The sequence below is a fragment of the Mustela lutreola genome, chromosome 13 (genome assembly GCF_030435805.1).
Source record: "Mustela lutreola isolate mMusLut2 chromosome 13, mMusLut2.pri, whole genome shotgun sequence".
NCBI lineage: Eukaryota > Metazoa > Chordata > Mammalia > Carnivora > Mustelidae > Mustela > Mustela lutreola.
This window is the reverse complement of record NC_081302.1, coordinates 81542233-81567787: the sequence shown is the minus strand read 5'-3', so window position 1 is coordinate 81567787 and position 25555 is coordinate 81542233. Positions and strand designations below refer to the sequence as shown.

General features: G+C 38.7%; 2 protein-coding genes across 2 annotated transcripts in view; both read left to right on the top strand.

Annotated features, from left to right (window-relative positions):
- The window catches only part of LOC131813471 (ral guanine nucleotide dissociation stimulator-like), a 91796-nt gene that overhangs the window by 31398 nt on the left and 34843 nt on the right, over positions 1-25555 (top strand). The window lies entirely within an intron of this gene.
- Positions 1462-22650, top strand: LOC131813657 (ligand of Numb protein X 2-like). Its single transcript, XM_059144018.1, is given in 9 exon segments — positions 1462-1572; positions 5100-5273; positions 6869-6939; positions 7739-7986; positions 9210-9415; positions 14801-15037; positions 15039-15170; positions 18638-18778; positions 22405-22650. Coding segments are annotated over 9 exon segments (1566 nt in total).

The window sequence follows — 25555 nt, the reverse complement described above, 5'->3', positions numbered from 1 at the left end:
TTTCTTATAAATTTTCATTCATATTTTTGATTATTTTTTAAAGACAAATACCTAGAAACTGAATCACTGGCTTAAAGAGAGGGAGAGTTTTGGAGACTCTGGTAAATATTGTAAAATTACTTTCTAGAAAGAGTTTACCAATTGATTACCCACCAGCTAGTATGAAAATGCCCTTCTCACTGTGCTCTTGCAATGCTGAATTTTCTTGTAATATTCTTGTTAAAAAATTACCAATCCAGATTCATTTTGAAAGATGTTTTAGTTTTGTTGATTCCCTGTGCATGATTTTTTGTTTGGTCTTGCATTGCCTCTTCTGCCTCTGATGAAAGCATGTTTCACGTATTGCATTGAATCCTCTGAAGAACTTAGAATGAGTAACAGATGAAGGAGTCCATATATCTGTGTAGGAATTTTTTATTTGGATGTGGTTGTTATTATGTAGATGATTCTAGGGTGAAGTACTGTTTTAAAAGCTGGCTATCCTAAAATCCTTTTAAACTTAGAAAATTTAGGATAACTTTGAATGAAAATTGATTTTTATTTTATATTATTTTTTTTTAAATTTTATTTGACAGAGAAGAAGAGACAGCTAGAGAAGGAATACAAGTGGAGAGTGGGAGACAGAGAAGCAGGCTTCCTGCTGAGCCAGGAACCTGATGCAGGGCTTGATCCCAGGACCCTGGATTATGACCTGAGCTGAAGACTGATGCTTAAGAACTGAGCCACTCAGGCGCTCCGAAAATTGATTTTTAAACATAGGGGTCTGTCTCTTGTTTTTACTTAGTTTTCTTTGTAGCCGCATCAAAATTAGAAGAAATTATCTTAGATGTTTTAGCAGCTTTTTTTATTTATCAGCTGAAGCAGTGTGGTACCCTTGAACTACTTTGATTTTAATTATGAAACTGGTTCTCTCTTTATTGTAATTGCTTATAGGCTCCACGTGAAAGACTTGATTGAGGCAAAGGAGTAAGAGAAATATAAGGAGTTAATCTCCCTTCGCGCCCTCCCCCCTCATGCCACTCCACCTTCCCCCATTGTCTTCCTCTTGCATTGTGCCTCAGAGTTGAACCAAAGGAGTATGTAGAATAAGTGCACATGACCTGATATAGCACATCCAGTTCCTTTTAACCTGCTATACGTGTCCAGGGGTTCCTTATTCTAAAGGATTTCTCTGTTTCCCTAGCAGCTGCAGCAGTAGCCTGGACCTGCTGTATTGGGTTTGATAGATGAAGAGGGGTTGGAAGCAGTGGTCTCTAAGTGGGGGCAGCATGGAGTAAGATCTAGAGACAAGGATGATCTTTACTCTTTTGAAGAACTGCTGGAAAACCGGCAAGCCGCAGCATGGGAAGATCAGATTCCAGATGTCATAAAGGGAAGGGCCGTGTATGTCATCTTAAAGAGTTTTGTAATTACACGGAGGACAGTTGAGACCCACTAGGGGTTTGATGTGAATAATAGGACATGAGATACGTGTTTGAAGAAGAGCATTCTGGCAGCCATGTGGAAGATAATGTGCAGGAGGGCAGGAACAGAGGTGGAGTGCTGAGAGTGAGCTTTGACAGCAGTCCACAGGTATTACAGATGCCAAGCTAGATGGACTAGTCAGGGCCCACGGTCGGCCAAAAACAGGCCTAAGTTTTCTATACGCAGGTTTGTGTGTATAGAGACTTCTGTAAATATAATAAAAATGGAATATCAAAGAGAGAGCAAAATAGGACGCTAATGAATAAAAAAGTTGAAGTCTGTGGGAAAAAAATTAAATCCCTCCTTTATCTTACGTCCAGTCAAAGGCTTGCATCGGTAGAACATGGATATCAATTTCAGAAATGTTAAACTATGAAAGACAAATATCAACATACAAAGTAAGGAAAATTAAATTGTAGTTAGATTAAAAAGGTAAACAAAAGAAACCCTATGGACAAAGGCAAAAGGTAAAGGACAGGTTGGAAGTAAAATACTTGCTGTTTCGATGCTTTTTTTTCTTCACATTTTAACATCTGAAATTGAGATGTATCTTGAAATGAAGGTCTCATTTTAGAAATAGACACATAAAGTATATGTATGAGATAATTAATATGCTTAATGTTGAAATAGCACTGAGAAGTCAGTGAGAAACATACCTCAGATATACCTCAAATAGCCTGAATAGACCATTCACTCAAGGAGAAATAGACTTGTCTAATTAATATTTGAAATGTTTTACTTAGTACTGTCAGAAATATGAATTTAGATGATAATGAAGTGGCATTTCTCACCTATGTACTGGCAGTGATTGTTTCAGAAAAATGTCCATTGTTGTAGATGGTGTGACAGAAAAATTACTTATTCGTAGTAGGTGGGAAGATAAATTGGAACAGTTGTTTTAAAGGATCAGTTGATAATACGTAGGTTTTCCTTGATGTAATCTTTGACCTATAAATTCCTCTTTTTGTGGAATACAAATAAAGTCATGCACAAGTATTTGGAGATAAAGGCATTCACTGTAGCAGCATTGTTTATATAGTAAATGCGTATATGTTAAGAAGAGGGTTGGGCATAAAGGTTCTGATACAGCTATGTCATCAGTATTCTGTGGTCATTTAAAACCATGTTAAGTGACATGAAAAAGACTTAATTTCAACATCCTGAGAAAATATGTGCACATAACTTATGGTCATCCCCATCACGTTTAAAAATGTGTGTGTAGGGACGCCTGGGTGGCTCAGTTGGTTAAGCAGCTGCCTTCGGCTCAGGTCATGATCCCAGCGTCCTGGGATCGAGTCCCACATCAGGCTCCTTGCTCTGCGGGGAGCCTGCTTCTCCCTCTGACTCTGCCTTCTACTCTGTCTGCCTGTGCTCGCTCTCGCTTGCTCTCTCTCTGACAAATAAATAAATAAAATCTTTAAAAAAAAAAAAAAATGTGTGTGTAAGTCCCAAAACAGGTTGAAAGAGGAACCATTAAGGTTCTGTGATGGGATGAAGTTTTGTGTGTTCCTATATTTTCTTTATTAAGCAGGTCTTATTTTGCAGTGTGAAGTAAATTCTGGGAAAGTAGAAAGTGAGTCACTGCATTTTGCTGATGGAGCATTTTTACTTTTCTACTTTTAGACATACACTAATAATGATACCCACTAAATAAGTGTTCATGAGAAAGCTGTTGATCTATCTGCACACATTAAAAACATCATCTTAAAAAATTGCTGCTCTTGTAAAATATTTAGAGACATCCAGGTAGTCTGACATATTTTAGTATTCTAAAATGATAGAACCTCAGAAAGCATCCAGTAGAACTTGCAGGAGGTGAACTGTGCCAAGCAAGAATATTTTTCATAGAAGATAGTTGAAAGAGGAAAAATCTTGCCCTTGAAAGAAAGAGATACAAATCAGCTACGTAACTATGTGTTTATGTGTATACAAACATGTCCCCATAGTATGTTGTTGGAGTTTGTGACAAGTGACCTCACATGATGTCTACGAGGCTGTCCTAAAAATGCTTAGAAGTTTCTGTTTATACCTAAGTTTGTGTTAAATTAAAACTTGAATTTGGAATACATTGTTAAATGACCTGTTTTTACATAAAGCTTCTTGAATTTTCTAGGTGATAAAACAGGAACAAGACCAGAGTAGGTTTACAATTTAACTTTTAAAGTATTTTATTTGAAGAATTTTATTTGTTAATTTATAGGCAGGTGGTCTCATCGGAAGTAAAAGAAACTATATAGACATTTAGAAGAAAAATTCTTTGAATCAGTTTTTGTCTAAAGTAAAATAATAAACATATGCTCTGGAAAGATTTTGGAAGGTCAGATCTTTAATTTTTAATCATTAGGAAAGTTTATAACCAATTCTTTCTGGATACTTTATGCTCAGTTTTAGGTATATATACCTTTTCTATATAAACTACTATACCAGTCCCATTTATTTTCTGATGATGAAGAGGGAGAAAAGCCTCTATCTATAATATACATCAGATAGGTTTGAAGATCACTATTTTTACTAGCACTTACATTTTCTCACCTAATTTGTATTACATTAGATAAAACATTTGTAAATAAATGATCAAGTTCATGCCTCCAAAATATCTTCTGTATACTTTAGCCCTATATCATAAATGAGAAAGCTGTAGGAGACTGAGGTTTGCTTCAGGTTCTATCAAGGAAGTAGTAGCAGATCTGTGACTGAATTTTAACTCATAATTCCATTACAGCATGCCACATTTCACCTCTTCCTATTCTCATTAAATATTTATGATTCCCTTAGCTATCCCTAGGTTTTATTTTGTTGAAGAATAAATTGAAATTCTAAAAATCAAGTAAAATACAATGAGAATCTCATTATGAGAAGTTTGTAGACTTTCTTTAATGAATGCTTTAATATTTTTGAACGAAATAAAAGGTCAGTCATAGAGTTTTTGAGCCAGGGGAACTTAGTTCAATATTTAATCTCTTCTATTTTCTAATTTTTTTTCTTAAACGTTTGGTCAGATGCATTTATGTGTACTTCTGATAGGTGCCAGTCCTTTTAGAAGAGAACTCCCTGTCAGATGAATTGTTAAAGCTATTTTAAAGGTCAGGAAACAACATTTTTTTATAAAGAGATTTGAAATCAACCATAAGAGCTATAAATGGGGAATATTTGTTTTACCTCCTCCCCTTTAACACTTCCGTAGTGGAACTCAGCTGTCAGCTTTTTAGAACCTCAATGGATTTAATCTATCTGTGGCATTTTTCTCAGGGATAGTAAAGCACTGAAGGATGAAAATCTCCCTCCTGTCATCTGCCAGGATGTTGAAAACCTCTAGTAAGTGTGTCAAATGTAATTAGATATATCATGTTGAAGAATGTTAGAATCTATTTTAAGGGGAACATCTCTTCTTCCTCTTAAACATTTTAACTTGGGTGTTGGTAAAAATTTTAATATTTTTATAAACAAAGCAGAATAATGGGAATTAAAATTCTTTTATTGTCAGTCTGAAAAAAGCATGTGAACTGTGGATGAATTTTTAATATTTCCTTTTTAAAAAACACTAGGACTCTGACCAGCCTATAGTAAATATGCTTTTTTCCTATAGGAAACCAAAGGTGTATTTTTTTGGAACTCAGTTTTATGTATCGTTTTAGGAAATTTGTGAAGGAACAGAAACAGGTACAGAAGAAATTAGTAGAATGTCTTCAAAAGCCATGCGTAAAGTACAAGAGGATATTACATCTCTGAACCAGCTTCTGTCACTGGCTGCCAGTGGATTACAGAGGAACACCCTCAGTATTGACAAGTTGAAAACAGAAACTGCTCAGGTAAAGTAATTTAAAGTATTTTTATTGTAGTGTTTTGTTTCGTTTTATTTAAGTCTTATAGGTTATAAGACTTGATACAGATGTACTGTAAGAAAACAATATAGCATGTGTGCTTTTTAAAAAAAGATTTTATTTATTTGAGAGAGAGAGAAAGAGAGCATGAGAGGGGGGAGGGTCAAAGGGAGAAGCTGACCCCTTGCTGAGCAGGGAGTGAGTTGCAGGACTCAGTCTTGGGTTTCAGGATCATGATCTGAGCCGAAGGCAGTCGCTTGACCAACTGACACCCAGGAGCCCTAGCTTGAGTACTTTTAAGTTGCTATGATACTAGTAGTCACTAGTTTGTATTGAGTTCTGATTATTTATAGGCAGTATTTTAAGCAATTTATATTAGTCCAGTTTAGTTTTCATGACAGCTCTATGAGTTAGGCCGTCTTATCTTTGTTATATAAAGAAGAATATGGGCAGAGAGGTTGTTAATAAATGGAAGAGGTTGTCAATAAGTGGAAGAGCTGATACTCTTAACTAGTTTGTTTCCTAAGAGTGCTTGCTGGCTAAATTGCTATATCATGCAAGCAAGGCAGAAAAATATGTTTTTAAAAATCTGTCATCCATTAAATAAAAACTATATTAAGCTTTTTAACTATTAAAAATTCTGTTGACTTGCCAGACTTATGTCTTAGTTATAAATGTTAATGAGGCTCATGTTTTTTGCCATTCATATGTACTTGTTTTTTCTTTCTATGGTATAATCTATGTCATTTTTTCTTCTTTGACACTCTTGCCTCCCTTGTGTAGTTTGAAGTCTTTCATCGTCTCCTCCTGGCTAGTTGTTCCGTCTCTGTGTGCCCAGCTCCCCATCTGTTTAAAGGTGGGTGTTGCGTAGTCTTCTGTGACCTTCCTGAGTGCCAGATGAATGCGTTCTTCCATAGTTCTCTGTGATATCACACAAAATACCTGTCTTTAGTCCCTCTTAGCAATTTGCTGTCCCATTGGGATGTAAGTATACCTGGTTCTTTACCTAACAACTTCAGGGATCCAGTTTTAAATTTATTCATGGGGACACCTGGGTGGCTCAGTTGGTTAAGAGGCTGCCTTCCACTCGGGTCATGATCCCAGAGTCCTGGGATTGAGTCCCACATCTGGCTCCTTGCTCAGCAGGAGGCCTGCTTCTCTTTCTGCCTCTGCCTGTGCTCACTCTCTCTGACAAAAAAAAAAAAAAAAGAACAGAAAAAAAAAATTATTCTTGGATAAGATAAGAGGGGCTTTACAGTTACTTAGTTTTTAGGATTTTGTAGTTGTTAACTAGGCTCTTTCCCAGCTGTGCACATTCTGCTTATGTTTCCTTGCCAAACCCTGTTCCTAGTCTGTTTCTCCATCGAAGACTGGCTGTTACGCATATGGATACCAGTGTGTGATATGCATTTGGGGAATTGAATCTTTCCCTATAGTTTTAGTCTCAAGTATTGTTTTATGATCCACTTTTTGTCACCATTTTTTTATTGAATGAAATAGTTTTAAAATGCATTTCTCATGCAATCTATTTACTTGACAAAAATCGTTTTTTCAGTGATACAATATTCCAAGTTACTTGTCAGGTCCTTGCAGGAACATTTCCTGGAGTGCGGCACAACAGTGCAGAAGGGAAATCCTTTGTCCTCTTAATAAGGTGATGAGGAAACCAGGAATGAGAAAAATATAAATAAAGAAATTCCATAGCAATGTTTTGCAAGAACTTGAAACCCACAACTTATCTTTAGTTTGTGAGGGGAAATTCATTACTTTTACAGCTAAGGGATAGCTTCCAGTTTTCAATAAATTTATCCTATACTTGATTTTTCATGAAATTTGAGATTTTAAAAAACACTATCATTGAATGAAGTCTGCAGTCCTAGACATAAGACCGCCACCCACCATACGCAGCCTCTTGAGCCTTTGCTCTGCTTTTCTGCAAGTGGCAGAGCCTCAGATGTATTGCTTCTCACTAATAAATGAATGTGTACCCTTGGCCCTGAGATTGGAAAGGAACAGTGTCACTCAGGGTCCAAGTCTGGATGCAGGAGCACATTGTGGAAGAAGACTGCTGTTTCCACTCCTGTTAAGGAGTTAAGCTATCCCTGTGAAAAGGGGGTTATGCAATCAGGATCTCAGAATAGTATTTGCAGCGTACCGTCTACTGTGCTGGTGTATTTCTGGGACTAGTATGTATCTGAATACAGGTTTTTATTGAAGTATTTTTTGAGACATGCACGAAGCCACTATTTATGCCAACATCTGTTTTAAGTTTGCTACACAGTGTGGTAGGAACTTAGTTTGAGCAGAGGTTAAAATGAGAATTACATACCACTTGTGGATTACCTCTAGGTGAGTTTGGCAATGAAGCAGTGGCTATTCTGTTGTTGGGGCACAAGCTGTCAATCATTTTTCCTTTCAAATCATCTGGGAACCCCTTAATGCTCTCTCTCTAGATGTCCTGGAGCTTCTCATCGGAGACTTGCTCTAGAAAGGAGGAAAACTGATAAAGCTCAGACAGAGATTGAGAATGAAAATGGAACCACTGTAATAGATCTTCCAGGTACTTTATCCCTCGAAACGGACTGTTCAAGGACAGGCACAGCACCTGCTTAGTGCAGCTTGATATCAGCGTCTCTGCCCCCATGGCCTGAGGAGCCTGGCCTGGACAACCCCGCCTTGGAGGAGAACACGGCCACTGACAGTATGTGCTCTTCACCTTGCTTTTGCTTTTCATCTGTTTTCAAATCAGATATTTCCTTTCTTCTCAGTACTCCCTATTACTTTCCCTCCATGGGGTGTTGTTGTTGTTGTTGTTGTTTTTCCTCTTCAACAAACAATTTTACTGAGATATGCTTCACGTATCACATATTCACCCTTTAAGTGTACAAGTCTAACAGTTTGCCGTTTAGAAACAGAAAGCGAGTCTTACCTTGAGGCTTATCCTTCCCCCTCCCCCTCTTCTGTTGTAGTCCACAAATTCACTGGTCATCAGCAGGCTTCTTTTGTTTGTTTGTTTTGAAGCCTATTGCTTCTTGACTAAGAAATCCACAGCATCAAGAAGAACAAAAATAATACCTCAGCCTATGTGCTTATTCTGTGTCAGCACTGTGCCAGGCACTTTACATATATTAACTTATTAAATGCTTGTACCAATACTGGCTTTTTTTTAATGATGAGGAAACTTAGTCAGGGAATCATTGGTCAAAGTCTGAGAGCCACGAAATGGCTAGGTATGTATCTGACTCCCAAGGCCATGTGTCTGACTATTGCTGTCCTCTGGTAGCAGCCACTGATCTGTCTACATGATCCACCATAAACACGCAGAAAACCTCTAGTCATAGATCTTGGGCATATCTTAGTAGTTGGCCCTTTGTCTTACTTTTAAATAGGTTTATCTCTTATGAAAATTCCAATTTTTCTACAAATCCCAGTTTTCCCAGCCATGGCTATAACAATTCTTCTATCTCCTACTGCTCAGATCAAGACCCTCCTCTTCTTGCTTAATGTGGTTATTTTGTCAACCACTACGGTGATTGTATGTCACAGAGTTTGTCTTTTTTATTTCATATGTACTGCCTTGCACTGTTTACAGCTGTTTCATGGGTCAGAGTTTCTCTGATCAATTAGGACAAGATGATATTGTCTTTATATTTCTTTATCAGATCACTATGTGGTCCCTAGTGATCTGATGCATAGTAGTTATTTGTTGATTATTCACCTTTCGAAGAGGAAGTGTTTTCCTAATCTTATCTATTGGTGTTTTGGTCATTCTGGTTTTCTTATCCCGTGGTATTGCTTTGTTATGAATCATCTATTAACATAAGGTCATCACTAATGATAGACGATAACTTACTTACCTGAAGATAATCAAAATATAAAACGTTTTTCTTTCTATTTTTCTCCCTCTCATTTTTAACTTGGCAGCTACGCAACAGCCGGTTAGTTTTCCAGAAGGCAAAATTACTACAATTGAAATTCACCGGGGTGATCCTTATATTCAGCTAGGAATTAGCATTGTGGGCGGCAATTTAGCGCCACTGATCAACAGATACATTGTTATCCAGGAAGTCTGTCGGGATGCGGTGATCGCCAAAGATGGAAGACTTCTTGCTGGAGACCCAATTCTTCAGGTATCAATTTTTTAAATTATTTTGTTAACTTGCCTCTTTTTTTGCTCTTATTCATCAATTTAAAACTTAAGAAATTAGGGTACTGTGGAATCTGACTTATAAAAAGGTAAGTTTTACTGTTTTTTTTTAGTGCTAAACATATCATAATTTATCTGTAATTTCTCCGATTTCCCCCAAACTCATGGAATGTATTTTTACCGCCATCTTAAATTTGATCCCGCATGTGCCTCAGTGTGTGGCTCTCCAGGCCAGCTGGATTCCTCCTGGCTTGGTCTCCACAGTTCTCTATTTCGTGGCCACATTCACTGCTAAATTCTCTTGTCCCATTGTCTGTATCCCTAGTCCCAGGGTACCATCCTTCAGTTACCTTCGTTGTCTGATTCATCCTTCTCTACACGGATTTCTATAATCTAGAAAAGAGAGGTCACACAGCACAAGTTACTTAAAACTTACAGCATTGAATTTAAGATAGAATTCGGAAATCGTGGGGCGCCTGGGTGGCTCAGTGGGTTAAGCCGCTGCCTTCGGCTCAGGTCATGATCTCAGGGTCCTAGGATCGAGTCCCGCATCGGGCTCTCTGCTCGGCAGGGAGCCTGCTTCCTTCTCTCTCTCTCTCTGCCTGCCTCTCAGTGTACTTGTAATTTCTCTCTGTCAAATAAATAAATAAAATCTTTAAAAAAAAAAAGAATTCAGAAATCATGACCACCTCTTGTTGGCTCTCAAACGCACTCTCATCCACAAACAGCCTGACTCTGCACTAATCCTTGGTGCTACCCTCTCCCTCTTCTCTTTAAAAAGAATGAGCTACTCCAACAAATGAACTTGCTTCGGGTAAGATGATATTATGTTAGAGGGCATACTGATGAGCATGAGATGGCCATAAATCTACTGTTCATGTGAATTCTAGAGTGTATGTGAAAATTGACCTGGGTATATGACCCATGCAAGTGTATGTGGTACTTGAAGCTAAAAGACTGGATATTTAGCAGAGAAGAAATAGGCATGAATGAGAAAAGATGTCTTCTAGGAACCCAAGCTCAAGGACTCTTGCCTCCTCGATTTCACTGCTGGGTCCTTCCCCACGGTCTGTTGGTATTCACCCCTTCTCTTTTCCCTGCCATCTCTCTGGTCTGTGCCCTCACTGCTTCACGTCTAACCCAGGAGAATCAAAACCCCTGCCTCCCTACCCTGCTCTGAAATCCGGTACGACCATTGTGCGGTTAATTCACCTGTGACTCTGCTTTCCCTGGATAGATTGGACCAGAGAATCAAGTCCATACTGATTAATCTAATAGTCCAGGTCCTCTTTGAACTCTTACACAACCTGTCCCCTCAGCCTTAACCCTTGCTTTTTCTTTCAGCTGTAGCCATCGGTGTATTACTGAAACATCATAGGCATGGTGGTCAGAGCTGAGGGTATAATTAAGAGCAAAAAGCAAGCCCTGCCCTCATAGGATGTATAATGTAGCAGAAAATCCAGACATCGCAGTCTCCTTGCTTCCCTCCACGTTCCAGCCTGTCCCCATTGTGCTACAGCTTCCCCACCTTCATCCAGAAAGCCCTGCCCTGCCATTTTCACCCATTCAGACCTCTTCTCACACTAAGTGCTGAAGACATTCCTTCTCTTCACCACTGAATGCATAATTGGTCACAGAGAGTTATTCAAATGCAGTGTCTTCCTTTGGGGATGGCAGCCGCCATTAGTACTTACTGTGGGACAGGCTTCTCACAGAGCTGTGCCTGGAGTCGATACCCAGGACAAACTTGCTGAGTCAATAAAAGAGTGGATTTGGTTATGATATCCTGTTGGGAATAGCTGTCTTCTTCATTAAAACCAAACTTAGAACCTCTGGGATTTTTAGTTCTTCAAGAGAAATGTCCAGAGGGGAAGACAGACAAACTAGGCTCCAAGAGCAGCAAGGATTGACCTTTCCACTGGGGGTTCCTGGCTTTGGTTTCCACGCCCATCCGTATTCTGCCTCTTGTAGTTTGTGATTTCCACTTCGACACTTGGGCCCAAAACCCCTCCTTCGTTGCACTTGGCCTGGCTGACACAGACTGAACTTCCAGTGTTTTGTTCTTGACTAAATCCGAAGAGGCAATAGGAGAATACAGGAAGCATAACTAATCCAGCTTATGTAAAATCCAGTTTCTGATCCTACCATAGCTAGCTATTTACCGCATTCCTGTGTTTGCTGTCCTTTTATGATATTAGTAGTATTCTGGTTGCATGAGGTTGGCACAGCTCTCTGGACACCTTACTCTGTATTCCTTCTACGCCAGCTCCTAAACTGATTCTCCGTGGAGGAACTCTTGTAGCTGGTTTTGACATTTTGACACCTTTGTGGCCAAGACAAAAAGAACCAGATTGCCCTTTTTTGCAGCTTACACAGTGTTCTTTACTTTTCCACTCTGGCCTTTCTAGCTATAATTGAGTATACATTTATTTTCATCTTTTGTTCTTTGCTACCAGCAGTGTGCCAGCTTTGGATATTAAATTTTTTACATATTTTTCTTTTTACATATTTTACACATTTCATATTTTTTACATATTTTTATTTTACATATTTCTCATGCTTTTTCTAAACTTTCAAGGTAAAAACAAATGCTTTGTTCTTATTTGCATTTCTTTGAGTGTAATTGAAGTTAAGTCTGTAACCTCAGATTTACTAATGTATTTAATATATAGTTATGTTTGCTATAGGGTTTTGTTTGCTAATATATTTCATCTACAGGCTTTTTTACTGGTCTGCTTTGGAGAATTGTTTAATAACATAACTGAATCTGTATATCTCAAATAAAAAGCTAATTATCTAAATACTGGCTATAATTTGGGGAATTAAATCAAAGCTATAAATCAGCATTGTAGACATTCCAGTGCATTATTATTGTTAATGGAGGCATACATATTAATAACCCTAATAATGGCAATCTTAAATGCAGTTTAATGATTTCAAATTGATAGAAAAACTATGAGCACATAACCTGATTATTGAATTCACAATGGGTCTCTCCTCTTGTGGGCCTGACTTCTCATTGGCCTTTGGCTGGTATGCTGGAGGCAGTAAGTAAAGCCACACTACTTGCCCAAATACAGAGTAGTATTTATGGCCATTCAAAAGGAAACACTTGGAAAGAAGGCTCCTTAGTATATTTTTACTACCTGGTTATCTTCCACTTTTTGTGAGCTGCATAAAGAATACCGTGAGCCAATTTGAAAGACCTTGGAGTCCTTAAGATGGTTTATTTACTGACCAAAGGGCTAGCTAGCCTGTGTTTTTAGTTTAGCAAACTAGATGTAGTAACAGTGGGTGGCTTTGGTTTTCCCACACTGATTATGTGTGTGTGTGTGTGTGTTTTATATATATACCCACACATCCATGTTATTCTATTAAAGAACCTATTTGAAAAGGAGAACCATATACCCTCAGGGCCTTTCACAGTGCAGCATTTTGAACAGTTTGAAGAATAAAATAGTGTAAGAGAGTACATCAATATTACTATTAAAAATAAAACAAATTTCAGAACATGACTAAGAGTACGAATTTACAGTGCGATCTGAGTCGTCAGTGATATATTCCCTTTTGTTTTTTTTTAATTGATATTACTTTATTTTATTTCATTTTACTTTTAGATTTTATTTATTTATCAGAGAGAGAGAGAGGGAGAGAGAGCAAGCACAGGCAGACAGAGTGGCAGGCAGAGGCCGAGGGAGAAGCAGGCTCCCTGCCGAGAAAGGAGCCCAATGCGGGACTCGATCCCAGGATGCTGGGATCATGACCTGAGCCGAAGGCAGCTGCTTAACCAACTGAGCCACCTAGGTGTCCCATCACTTTTGGTTTTTAAGGAAAATAATTGCAGTCATGTCTTGACTGCATTGCTCCAAAAGATAATTAGCTAAAGATGTGGTAAAGTTTACTCTGTTGGTGCTATTTCTACAACATCTAGCAACAGTATTTTATTTGGTTTCTGCTTTCTCTGTGTTTCACTGGCAACCACACTTTTGTGAAGGGAAAATCTCCGATTGTAGGATATTCCACAACCCACGTCACAAAAATGGTGTGAGGCTTCATACTCGCACGTGGCTAGCGCTGGATTCCAGCCAGATGTTTGTAAAGTCATTTGTGATAGATGTGAATTTAAGACGGAAAAATAAGAACCTAGAGATAAGTGGCTTTTTAGCTGAATAACCAGAAATGATGAGTTTTGACTAACAAATCCACGTCAGGCTGGTTTTTTAGAAGCTGCCTTAAAGTTCTGTTCTTGACCCTATGTTACTCAACTTTTTCATCAAGGATCTGGATGGCAATCAAATGCACAGATGTTGCAAAATTGGGCGAAGAACAAGTTTATGTGTGAGATCTATGGCTTTTGATGCCTGAATTTTAAAAGATGTCTACAGGCCCAAATCAATAAAATTCAAGTTAGTGGTGCTCAAAACTGTCATCCCGAGATGAGTAGGAAGGGGGAAGGCTTTCCTTAAGATAGACTCACGTGAAAAAGATTGAAGGCTTTGGGTAATCACAGGCACCTAACCCAGAGCCTGTGCCACATAACGCATCCAAGAGAATGTCGATTTCCTGCTTGCTGTTGGTGCAGACAGATGAGAAGAGGAATTCTAATTGTGATAAATACTCAGAGTTGCGCCAACCTCTTCCTCTGACTGGGTGAATAACTGAAGCTGGGTGTATTTTCTTAGTCCTGTTCCTGTCCCAGGATCAGTCACTATACTCCTTTCAGGGCCATAAGGTTTAGTAAATAAATGTTCTGTGAGTACTGAGTTAAGCTTGTTGTATTAGATAGATGTTACACTTGAGTGCTAAACAGAGTGAAACTGTAATTACCTGCTTTTGTTTAAAGTAAAAATGACTGAACTGAGATCAGGTTGTGTATCTAGAATCTGTCCCTTTTCTTAGATTAAAACTCGGTGTATTTTTTCCAGGGTAGGTGTTTTTCATTTGGAAAAGCCACATCAATCCAGTAGAACTTCAGTTTCTGTTCCACTAGAACTAGTATTTTGTTGGCACTTGCCACATGCTGCTGCTGTCTCTGCATTCTCCTCCTGGTCCCGTGAAGCGGAGAGTAAACCCATCTCACCACTCAGGGGACGCACTCAGACATCCCGCTACTGGCAGGACCAGGGACTCTGATTCAGCACCCTCGCTGAAGCCTGAGATCCTAACTGCCATTCTCTACTTCGTGCTAGTCATTGTGAGTGAAGCTTAGGAACTGTGCATTTTAAAACATCTTCAGAGGGCTTTTCTTTGTAAATAATGACTGTATGTCATTTTCCAAAGTCAGTTTCTTTTGGAAATGGCGTATAAATGTTTACCAGTTGAGAGGATAAAAGATTGTCCCACCTCGGTCATAATTCTTTTCTTCTAGGTCAACAACTGTAACACCAGCAATGTGTCTCACAACTATGCCAGAGCCACCCTTTCCCAGCCCTGTTCCACACTGCACCTAAGCGTGCTGCAAGAGTGGTGCTTTGGGGGCCGGACCTACAGCCACCCCGACAGTAGCTCTCCCCGGGAAGAGGTCTTCCACGTAGTCTTTCACAAACGGGACTCTTGTGAACAACTTGGCATTAAACCCATTCAAAGGACCGGTGAACCAGGTGTTTTTTATCCTTGATCTGTTGGAAGGGGGCCTGGCTGCCCAGGATGGAAGGCTGAGCAGCAATGACCGAGTGCTCGCCATCAATGGACACGACCTGAAGCTCGGAACCCCTGAGCTTGCCGCCCAGATCATTCAGGTACACGCAGATATTCATTCCACGTGCTCAGCCTTTATGCCGATGTTTTCGTAACATGAGAACCTGAGGGATATTTGATATTTCCTGGGGGAAATCAAACAGGGCTCCCCAAATCCTTCAAAATGCACAAGAAATGATTTTATCATTACAGATAAAATCCTGTCTGGAAAACTGTATCCCTGTGAACATTTAGCCTTGCTCTTTATAGAGTGAAGGCTCTATATTTTCACATGGGTTTTTCATTTGCTCCATGGGCTCCACCTAAACCCACACATAAAAAACACATTTATGTCCACATTTAACAGGTGAGACAAGCAAAGCTTGAAGGAGCTGTGGTTCCAAAGTTGTGACTTCCCTGCTCTTGTAACGTTCACTCTCCGCTTCACCTCCATACAAGTGGGGAAAATCAATTTTTATTGAGAAGAACTCATTATCTCTGTAGTGCCCTTTTATAAAGCATTCAGAGCATTTCAAACACATCATAACTTGCGTTCTTACAGTATCCCTGTGAAGTAAAGATGGTTATTATTAGAGAAAAAAATATTTTTCAATAAGAGCATTAAAATAGGTAAAGTAGAGGGGCACCTGGGTGGCTCAGTCATTAAGCATCTGCCTTCGGTCAGGCATGATCCCAGGGTGCTGGCATCCAGTTTCACATAGGGGCTCTCTGCTCAGCCAGGAATCTGCTTCTCCCTCTCCCACTCCCTCTGCTTGTGTTCCTTCTCTTACTCTCTGTCAAATAAATAAATAAATACATAATAAATAAAATCTTTAAAAAAAGAAAACAGCTTTAAATTTTTTTTTTAAAAATACGATAGAAAACATAGAAAATAATCAAGGCCAGACCTTCTGATTCTATAACCTACCAAGGCATTTAATGATATGGGTATCTCCTCCAATGATAGGGGTAAAACAAAGATGTGTATGGTGTTTTATTTTGTTTTGTTTTGTTTTGTTTTAAGTAAGCAGAAGAAAACACTCTGACATAGAGGAAACCAAGCAGTAACATAATCGAGCATCAGGAATTAAAGTAGGTTGATAGTCACTGGGAAATGTGTATAGTAAACAGAATTAACAATGAAGATTTAAGTACTGTGTAAGAAAACCCAAATTTAAATCCCATTTCATTACTCCTTTTCACAAATGTTTGGTTCATTATAACTATGGGAACACACACACCCGGTAGCCATCTTGCATTAGGAGGGAGATTCAGGCGTTGGTCTCTTGTCCCAGACTTGAGGTTTAAAAAAATGGGATACAGATACTTATATATGATACCAAATATAATATATTGCTCAAGTTGTTTCTTTGTGAAAAACATCTTAATGTTTTGGATTCTGAGAACAACATGTATTCCATGTCTGAAAAGGAGACTAAGGAAGGCAAAATACAGAAAATGAAGAAGGAAGTCCAAATCACTGTCAGCCTAAAGTCCATAAGATAGTGACATTAAAGTTTTGAAGAACATCATTACAAAATTTTTCTGTATGTGCCACCCTTTCTTTACGTCAGCTGTATGCTGTGGACTTCTTACCCTGAAAATAGATGCACCATGATATAGCTGTATAGTAGGCGTGTTGTGCTAAAACTTACGTGAACACTCCCCTGTCAACAGACTTTAATGTTTTGTTTTCAAGTTTAAGACATTTTGCTTAACTTCCCTCTAGAAAGATCATACCAGTATATACTCCCAGCAAAAGGGCATGCCACTATTTTATGAAATACAGGTATTGTCATTTAGGCATCCTGCATTTTTAAAAATCTTGACTTTACAGGCATCCTGCATTTTTAAAAATCTTGACTTTACCAGAATTTTTCTGTTGTGCTTGAAACCATGAAGTGTTAGATAGGCAGTTGGCCTAACCCAAATGTTGGCCCATCGTTTAAAGCTTATATGTCCACTTCCATCACACACCCAGAATTTTGTCTTTTAAGAAATCAAAAAAGATCAGGGATTTGTTTGTTAATAGGTTTGCATGAGCAGGGGTCTTCCCATAAAGCTAAATTACTGGTTATAGAGTATTTGGTAGTGGTGAGGGTTAGGCAGTAAAGCAAACAATTCTTAATATTGAAATGAGATCACAGGGGTTTCTCACCCTTCACACCGTGTGATCTAATACTCGGAAGTGTCAGAATCTCAAATATCTGGATTGTAAGTGTTCTATTTGGAATTTACCTGTTAGATCAAATTCCCAGCCTCTGGCCACATGAGAAGTGTTATTCTTTCAGTTATTTGGAGAATTGTCTGAAACTAGTTTAATGAAATACTTGAATAAGTAAGTGACTTTAACAGGGCCTTAAAATTGGTTATCACTAAGGCACCTGGGTGGCTCCGTGGTTCAGCATCTGCCTTCAGCTCAGATCCTACATCGGGCTCTCTGCTCTGCGGGGAGTCGGCTTCTCCCTCTTCCTTTGCCCCTCCACCTTGCTCTCTCGCTTTTGCTCTCAAAAAAATAAATAAAATCATTTTTTTAAAATTATGGTTTTCACTCCTTTTCCAACTTGAGAACTGAAACTGGAGTGCTTTCTTAACATTACTGACTGCAGTCATGGGGGAGGGTTCTACTTTCCACCACAGCTTCTTGAAAGCAGGCTGTCAAATTTTCCCATAGCAATGATAGTAAACTTGGAAAGTTGTAGTCATGACCAAGAATCAGCATCAAGTAGACCAGGCCTGTATGTTAAAAGCAAAGATAAAATAGCTTTAAAAAGTATAATAAATGTGAATCTGTGTTTCAGATCTAGATCTATAAATACAGATAATGGACCTCTAAATTTAACGTGGTTGTCATCACCTCTAAAATTACATTTATGTGTGAGTGCACATATGGAATATATACGCACACAATTTGTAATGTATATAAATACTAATCCTGTTTTACAGGACCTTTGTTATCATTCTTTTCAGGACTGTTTAAGCTGATCCCTATTTTCGATTTGAAGCTGTAGTGTGTGGAAACAGAGCTACACGTAGTTTCATTGATTATCACTCTCAAAGTAGCCATCTTGGAATTTATTTCAGAAATCACAAAGGATTGTAATCCAGTTTAGAATCCGTTCGTCCTTTTATCTTCTTTGCTCTCTTTCTCTCAGTGCCAAGGACAGTTTTGCAGGGGAGGGAAGTATAAAAAGACAATTACCCTTCAAGAAATCATGGGGAGATCAGAACCCAGTCTTTGCTTTGGTTATATCCTTGGTATTTCCAGGATTTGGTTTGCATGAGCAGGATTAGGGAAGGTTTACCCAAGAGGTCTGTGTGTGGCTCTTTTACCTGCAGAAGTTTTAAAGTATTAGCTCCTGAAATGAACTCCCTCGTCTGCCCCACCCCCAGCAGGGGCCTTCAGTCCCCACTCAGGTGAGGCTCTGATACAGCAATGATAAGTGCATTGACAATGACCCTCCGTATAATTTTTTTAAGTGAGAAGCATCATTAATGGCTGGTGATTATATATGTGTGTTTTCTCCAGGCTAGTGGCGACAGGGTGGATTTAACAATTGCTAGGCCGGGGAAATCCCAGCCTGGTAACCCTGTCCAGGACGCAGGAGCTCTGGGTAGCAGCCAGCACCATGCACAGCCGCTGTACCACAACAGACCCAGCTCATACAAGGTGAGGCCTCGAGTTTGCATGTTTTCATTCATCTGCCCTCAGGGAATCCTTGTGACAAACTGGTAAGATTTAAATGAGGGCTATTCCTCTGTTGGAAAAGGTGAACACAGGTGTTTGGGGGTGTGGAATGTGTGTTTGGCTACCTTGAGAGTCCCTGTACAGTCTGTTCCTCAGCCAGTAGGGGTGGTTTCTTAGTAAGAAGGTCCCTCTGCCAGATTGATGAGTAGTGTTTGATCTTCTAGAAAGACTTCTTTGTTTGGTCCTGCTTGAAAGTGGGATTTATCTTGGTTTGCTCATTCAGTTGTAACAGGAGGTTATGTAACTGAAAAAAAGGCAATGACCAACAAGTCCATACTTAGCGGTTGGGCAGGTTGCCTACAACAACAGAATTCTCTATGTGAATATGAAGCATAAATCATACTTTCTGATAGGTACATGCAAAACACATAAAGCATTTCTTTTTATGTTACAGTTCATAGGAATACTACCCTAGATCATTTTAAATTCCCATATGTTGAGCTTTTTGCTGCATCTTTCATATATCAGTGCTTTGATAATATATTCCTAGGTCATTTATCTGTGTCAAAAATTCTGATGCTGTCTCACTTTGGATGCAGAAATCAGTAGAAGTCAAAAAACAGTGGCACTTTACTGTGTTCTCAGTGTTATTTACTTCATTTGATCTTTCATTTGAACTCAACTTCTAGTAGGCCAGAATTTTTACAATGATGCTATTTACCAACTGTGTGAAAATCACACATCGGAAACTTCCTATAGTTTTTTTGTTTGTTTGTTTGTTTTTACTTCCTATAGTTTTTAAGTAGACCAGTAAATAAGTTTTAATTTAGCAAAGCAATTTAATTTTACTTAAGGAGAATGACTTGAGAAACACATGTTTAGCTTAAAGTGGCTTCTTAATGTAAGTACAATTTGAGAGAATAACTCTGTAAGGTCACAGGAGCCCAAGAAAGCATCATTTAAAGGCACAAGTATTTTTGGCCGATCAGGTTTATCTGGTTTTCTGAGCTGACGTATAGACTTGTCACTGGTCTTTGTTCAGCTAAAACTATAAGAAATTATAAGCACAAACTTCATCTTATTTTTGAACAGAAAACGAAATGTGTGAAGGGAACCTATAATTTGGCTTTCACAATGATGACTACAAAAAGCAGTTATTGTTTCGAAAAGGAATTTGAATAGGAGTTGTTCATATCGCTGGTCCTTGCTTTACAAGTTACATATATCTACATATTCCTAAAGAATCATAATTAAGGCAAAAGTTGGTAACTGAATCCATGAATTCTACAGAAAGTGGAAATATGGGTGCTCAAAGACAAAGCTACAAATTTAAGACTGTTTTAAGAACTACTTAACCGTTTCAGCGTTCATATAGAGGAGGATTTATGTCCTTTTGTTTGTTTTGGGCACATATACTTTTCTTTTTACTAGTTCCTCTTCCTTATTTTTAAGTGGTGGTGTTTTAAATAGCAATGCTGAATTCTTACTTTAGGTGCTCTGTAAACCTGCTTGTTAGAACAGCCACATGAAATGTAATTTTAAGCATTAATTTAGCAATTTACCATTAACAAACAGCATTAGTGATGTCAAATCCTACTTTAAAAAAATAAAGGTCTCCTAGGGAAAACAAATACAAATTCATCAAAACAACCTGTTCAGAGGATAATCATTGTTAAAAATTAAAGCACACATTACTATATTACTAAGCCCCTGCGTAGCCCCTGCTTGGAAACATTCATCCAGTGTTAAGCCCTTAGAAGTTTCCATGAAGAATATCAAGAGTAATCCCTGAAGTTTGGCTAAAATGCATACATCTCAGCCATATGGAGGAATAAAACAACCACCTCTAATTGACTCGATACCTGAAAGACACGAGCGTTGAAGTCAATGTGCTCCCAGTTGAGTTTACCTGGATTGTCTTCATAATAACTTGGGTCTTGCCCAGTTTTGAAGGATGCGAACATAGATGTCATATGCTATGATACCACCTGTGGACGTTTACAGGTTTTCTATGAGGTCAAAATTCTAGGAACTCTAGGCTATTTAAGTAGTGCCCTCAAGAAAATTTCAGAGTGTTGGTTTCAGGAGCAGAGAAGAGCAGACACCCCTGCCGGTGCAGGGCTTGACTGACACGTCGTACCTGTCCGCTCTGAAGCAGTGCCACTAAAGGAAATGTTACAGTTCTAGCAAAAGAATTCATCTAGTTCTGCTGTTGATATTGTTAGTCGTGGTAATAGTTATCTTGTTACCTACACTATGCTGTTACAGTATATGTATTAAGGAACCTTTTGAGATAGGAGCTTCCATTATTACACTTAATGGGATAGCACCCTTGTAGTGTGGATGCATATAGCATCATGCTGTATGAACATACACAACTACATATGAATACATGTTTATGTATATACACTATGTGTGTGTATGTGTATTTTTTTTAAACTTGAATCACCTCAAATCCCAGTGTGATCATGCGTAGCTATATACTTTGGAGCAAATTACATGAACTTTCCTTTTTTTTTTTTTTTAAAGATTTTATTTATTTATTTGACAGACAGAGATCACAAGTAGGCAGAGAGGCAGGCAGAGAGAGAGGAGGAAGCAGGCCCCCCGCTGAGCAGAGAGCCTGATGCGGGGCTCAGTCTCAGGACTCTGAGATCATGACCTGAGCCGAAGGCAGCGGCTTAACCCACTGAGCCACCCAGGCGCCCCTACATGACCTTTCTAATAAGGCTATTCCCTTGTTTATAAAATGGGGCCAACCATAGGATTTACACTCCGGACCATTGTAATGAAATGTAATGAAACCATGAAAATGAAATAATACATGTGAAGCCATTTGCTTTACACATAGTAAATCTTCAATAAATGTTAGTTACTATTGCTATTTTAATATTAATATTGCATAGGTACCCATTGTTTTTTATAGCATTCTAATTTAAAAAAAGGTGATGTTTTAAATTTTCCTTTTCTTCTAGGAGTGTCCCCATAAATAGAAACAATCAATATCGGTAAAAATTGCTTTTTCCTGAGAACACAGTTTGTTGGAAAATTGTTCTCTTCCTTAACTTTTTCAAAAATTCAGTTATTTCATATCCTTATAGCTTTCCGTGAAGGTTGTGAAGATGAGTTTGCACCCATTTCATGACCGAGCATTCTCATGAGTAAGAAACAGAAGATAGATCTATAGCTTTTTTCTGGCAGTTAACAAAATCCGCACTTTACTTTTGTACTATTCTGTCACCATTTCTCTCAAAGAATAGAGGAGAGAGAGAGAAATAAAATTAATTAGCTTGTCTTCAGAATCTTAGAACTCAAGTGCATTATTGACCTTTGTAGAATTGGCCCTATTTTGACTTCCATATGTCAACAGTCCTGAGTTTTTTCTGTTCCATACATAGTCATATGAAAATACAGCCGTCCAAAGTCTGACATTGTGATCCCCAGTATTCGGTGTCATGTTTGTACCATGAGGAACTGTGTATTATTTCTACAGTAACTGATTTTAACAGTGACTTTATCATTGCCATGGTATTTTTTCCTTCAGTTTCCTTACTTTACTTCAGCTATGTATTATTTATTTTGCAATGAATTTTCTTCTCCTGTGTTAGGATCTTACCCAGTGTGTTACATGCCAAGAAAAACACATTACTGTAAAGAAGGAACCACCTGAGTCCCTGGGAATGACAGTGGCATGGGACAGAGGAAGCAAGAGTGGTAACCTGCCCATCCTTGTAACCAGTGTGCCAGCTCATGGCTGTCTGGCACGTGATGGCCGCATAAAAAGAGGTAAGATAGGGAGGGCTGGGAACAGTGAAACTCCTCCCATCTTCTCCCTGCATGCAACTCATGTTTGAAAAGGTAACAAATATTCCCCAAATTTTCCATTAAATATGATTTTTTAAAAATCTAAAGTGTCCCTTCCATATATAAGTGTAAAACCTCTCTCTAAGGTTAGAAAAATGCCTAATGGGAAGGGAAATTGCTGCAGTTTGATGATGTTTCCGTTCATTTTTTTTTTTAAGAATTTATTTATTTATCTGACAGACAGAGATTACAAGTAGGCAGAGAGGCAGGCGGGGGGTGGGTGGGGGGAAGCAGGCTTCCGGCTGAGCAGAGCGCGATGCGGGCTCAATCATAGGACCTGGGATCATGACCTGAGCTGCAGGCAGAGGCTTTAACCCACTGAGCCACCCAGGCGCCCTTTCCGTTATTTTCTAATGTTTATTTAGATCATTGCATTATTTTATGTTGGAAAAAACCCTCTAAAAAATAGAACACTCATCTTTTCCTTCCTAACCTTTTATATAATCCTCGTGGCCCTTTTTTTTTATTATATTACTTGGCAGGGCAACAAACACTTTTTTTTCTTCCTTAAGGAAAAGATGCTCAAATCACAAGTTTCATTTCTTTGTGTAGACCCAAGGACCTCTTCTCTTTAAGTATTCTGATACATTCACGCTGAGCAAATTCTGTAGGACTATATCTATAAAACTATGTAACTCTAAAACAGTATATGTTAAAAATTCATTTCTAAGAGCAAAAGATCAAATAATTTTTGAGCAGGAAAGAACTACAGAAATCACTGAAGCCCAAAGAAGAGAAATGAACATGCCCAGGTCCTGCACATTAGCAAAACGAGGTCTAATGACTTGGACTTCCAGTCAAATCACAGTGCCTCAAGCCACATTTTTTCCTATATATGATGAAATTATCTTATAGTTTTGAGTTGTTTTGGAATGTTTTCCATGAATTGGATTTTTCCCTCGATATCGTAAGAATGACAGAGATGTGAAAAAATTACAAATAACAGGATGCATAGGGAAGATAATGACTTGGTAGCTCATCTCATTTTCTTGTTTATTCCTTTGGACAGGTGATATATTGCTGAATATGAATGAGCATTGATTTGACCAAGTGAAGTCACAGTGAGGCCATGGCTATGCTAAAAGCCAGCGCCGCGTCCCCTGCTGTTGTCCTGAAAGCACTTGAGGTCCAGACTGTCGAGGAGGCAGCCCAGGCTACCGAAGAGCAGCCAGGCACCTTCAGCGAGAATGAGTATGAATCCAGCTGGTCCCCGTCGTGGGTCATGTGGCTTGGGCTTCCAAGGTCTGAGAGCATTTCAGCAGTTTCATATAATAATCGTAGTGACAACATTTCTCAGTATGGAACACAGTAAATTCATTCGTCCAGCGTGTGAGGGGGAAGGTCCTGGTCAGAGATGAAAGTGGCAATGGCATATCAAGTTATAGAAGAAAAGGGTATTTTTTTCCTTAGGTTATTATATTTTAAAAGATAAATTTAAGGGGCCTCTATGTGGCTCAGTCGGTTAAGCATCCAACTCTGGATCTCAGCTCAGGTCTTGTTCTCCGGGCCATGAGTTTGTAAAAAAGATTTTTTGTAATTTTTAAAAAATTAAAACATTCTTAAAAAATAAACCCTTTACCTTATTAAAGGTAAATTTAATAGTAAGAACTAAGCTAAAAAGACTTGGTGTATCTGTTTATAAAAATGAATAAAGCCATTCTGTCCATGACTATTAAGAAGGTGCTCAAGTGGACCCGCCATGAGTTTTGGATGTTCATGCTCTTGCTTTAGAAAAGCTGTCATTTACCACACGTGTACATGCTTAGACTTTGTGTGCATTTTTCACCAGAAAAAACAGGTCAAAGTGTGGGGCCTTTTGAAAAGCTTTTCTAAAACACCTTTCTTAATCTTGTTAACTCTCTCTAAAAAGGCAGGATGTCAGAACTCAGTTTTCATTGGACATGAGAGACTCTTTCAGCCAAACCACGGGTGTCCGAGAGTAGGTCTTCTCACCACCTTCGGGACTGTAACCCACCAGGACATTCTGTAGTTGGTCATTGTCTGCTCATGAAAGTGTTTCAGCTCCTGATGAGTGTTGTATATACTTCGGTATTGAAGTTGGAAGAATGTGTATTACTGTCTTTGTTTCTAGATCACTTTAGAGGAATCCTAAAACAAAACTATGATGAAACTTTCTGATTCTGAGCCAAGTAGGAAAATGACTGATTTTTTTTAAATAAAAATAAATAATAAGAATGCCAGTTTCGGGGCGCCTGGGTGGCTCAGTGGGTTGAGCCACTGCTTTCGGCTCAGGTCATGATCTCAGGGTCCTGGGATCGAGTCCCGCATCGGGCTCTCTGCTCAGCAGGGAGCCTGCTTCCTCCTCTCTCTCTCTCTCTCTGCCTGCCTCTCTGCCTACTTGTGATCTCTCTCTGTCAAATAAATAAATGAAATCTTAAAAAAAAAAAAAAAAAAGTCACTGTCTTTCATCTACAAAAATATACTTTAAAAAAAAAAAAAAAAAAAAGAATGCCAGTTTCTGGGACATCTAGCTTCATTTGGATGTAATTTGTAATAACTAGCATTTGTATAGTGCTATATATATATATATATATATATATATATATATATATATATATATTTTTTTTAAGTACTTTCACGTAAAGAATAGCAGAAAAATCCAGGATGAATGGAATTCATTTGTCTATTATCTAACTTACTGACTTGTCCTGTGGTAGTGAAAAAGACCAAAAAAGCCTGAAATCTATTCGGGGGGTCTGCCTGTATCGAAAGGGTGTCTATCAGTCCAAGGTCACTATTCTGTGGACTCCTCGGGTTGTGTGTTGTGTGCAGACCAGTATACACAACCAGGTATTGGGAGGGCCACTGCTCTGTGGGTACCGGCGGCTCTTTCCAGCACGTCGCACACCATACAGGGTAGCAGCTCTGCTCTTT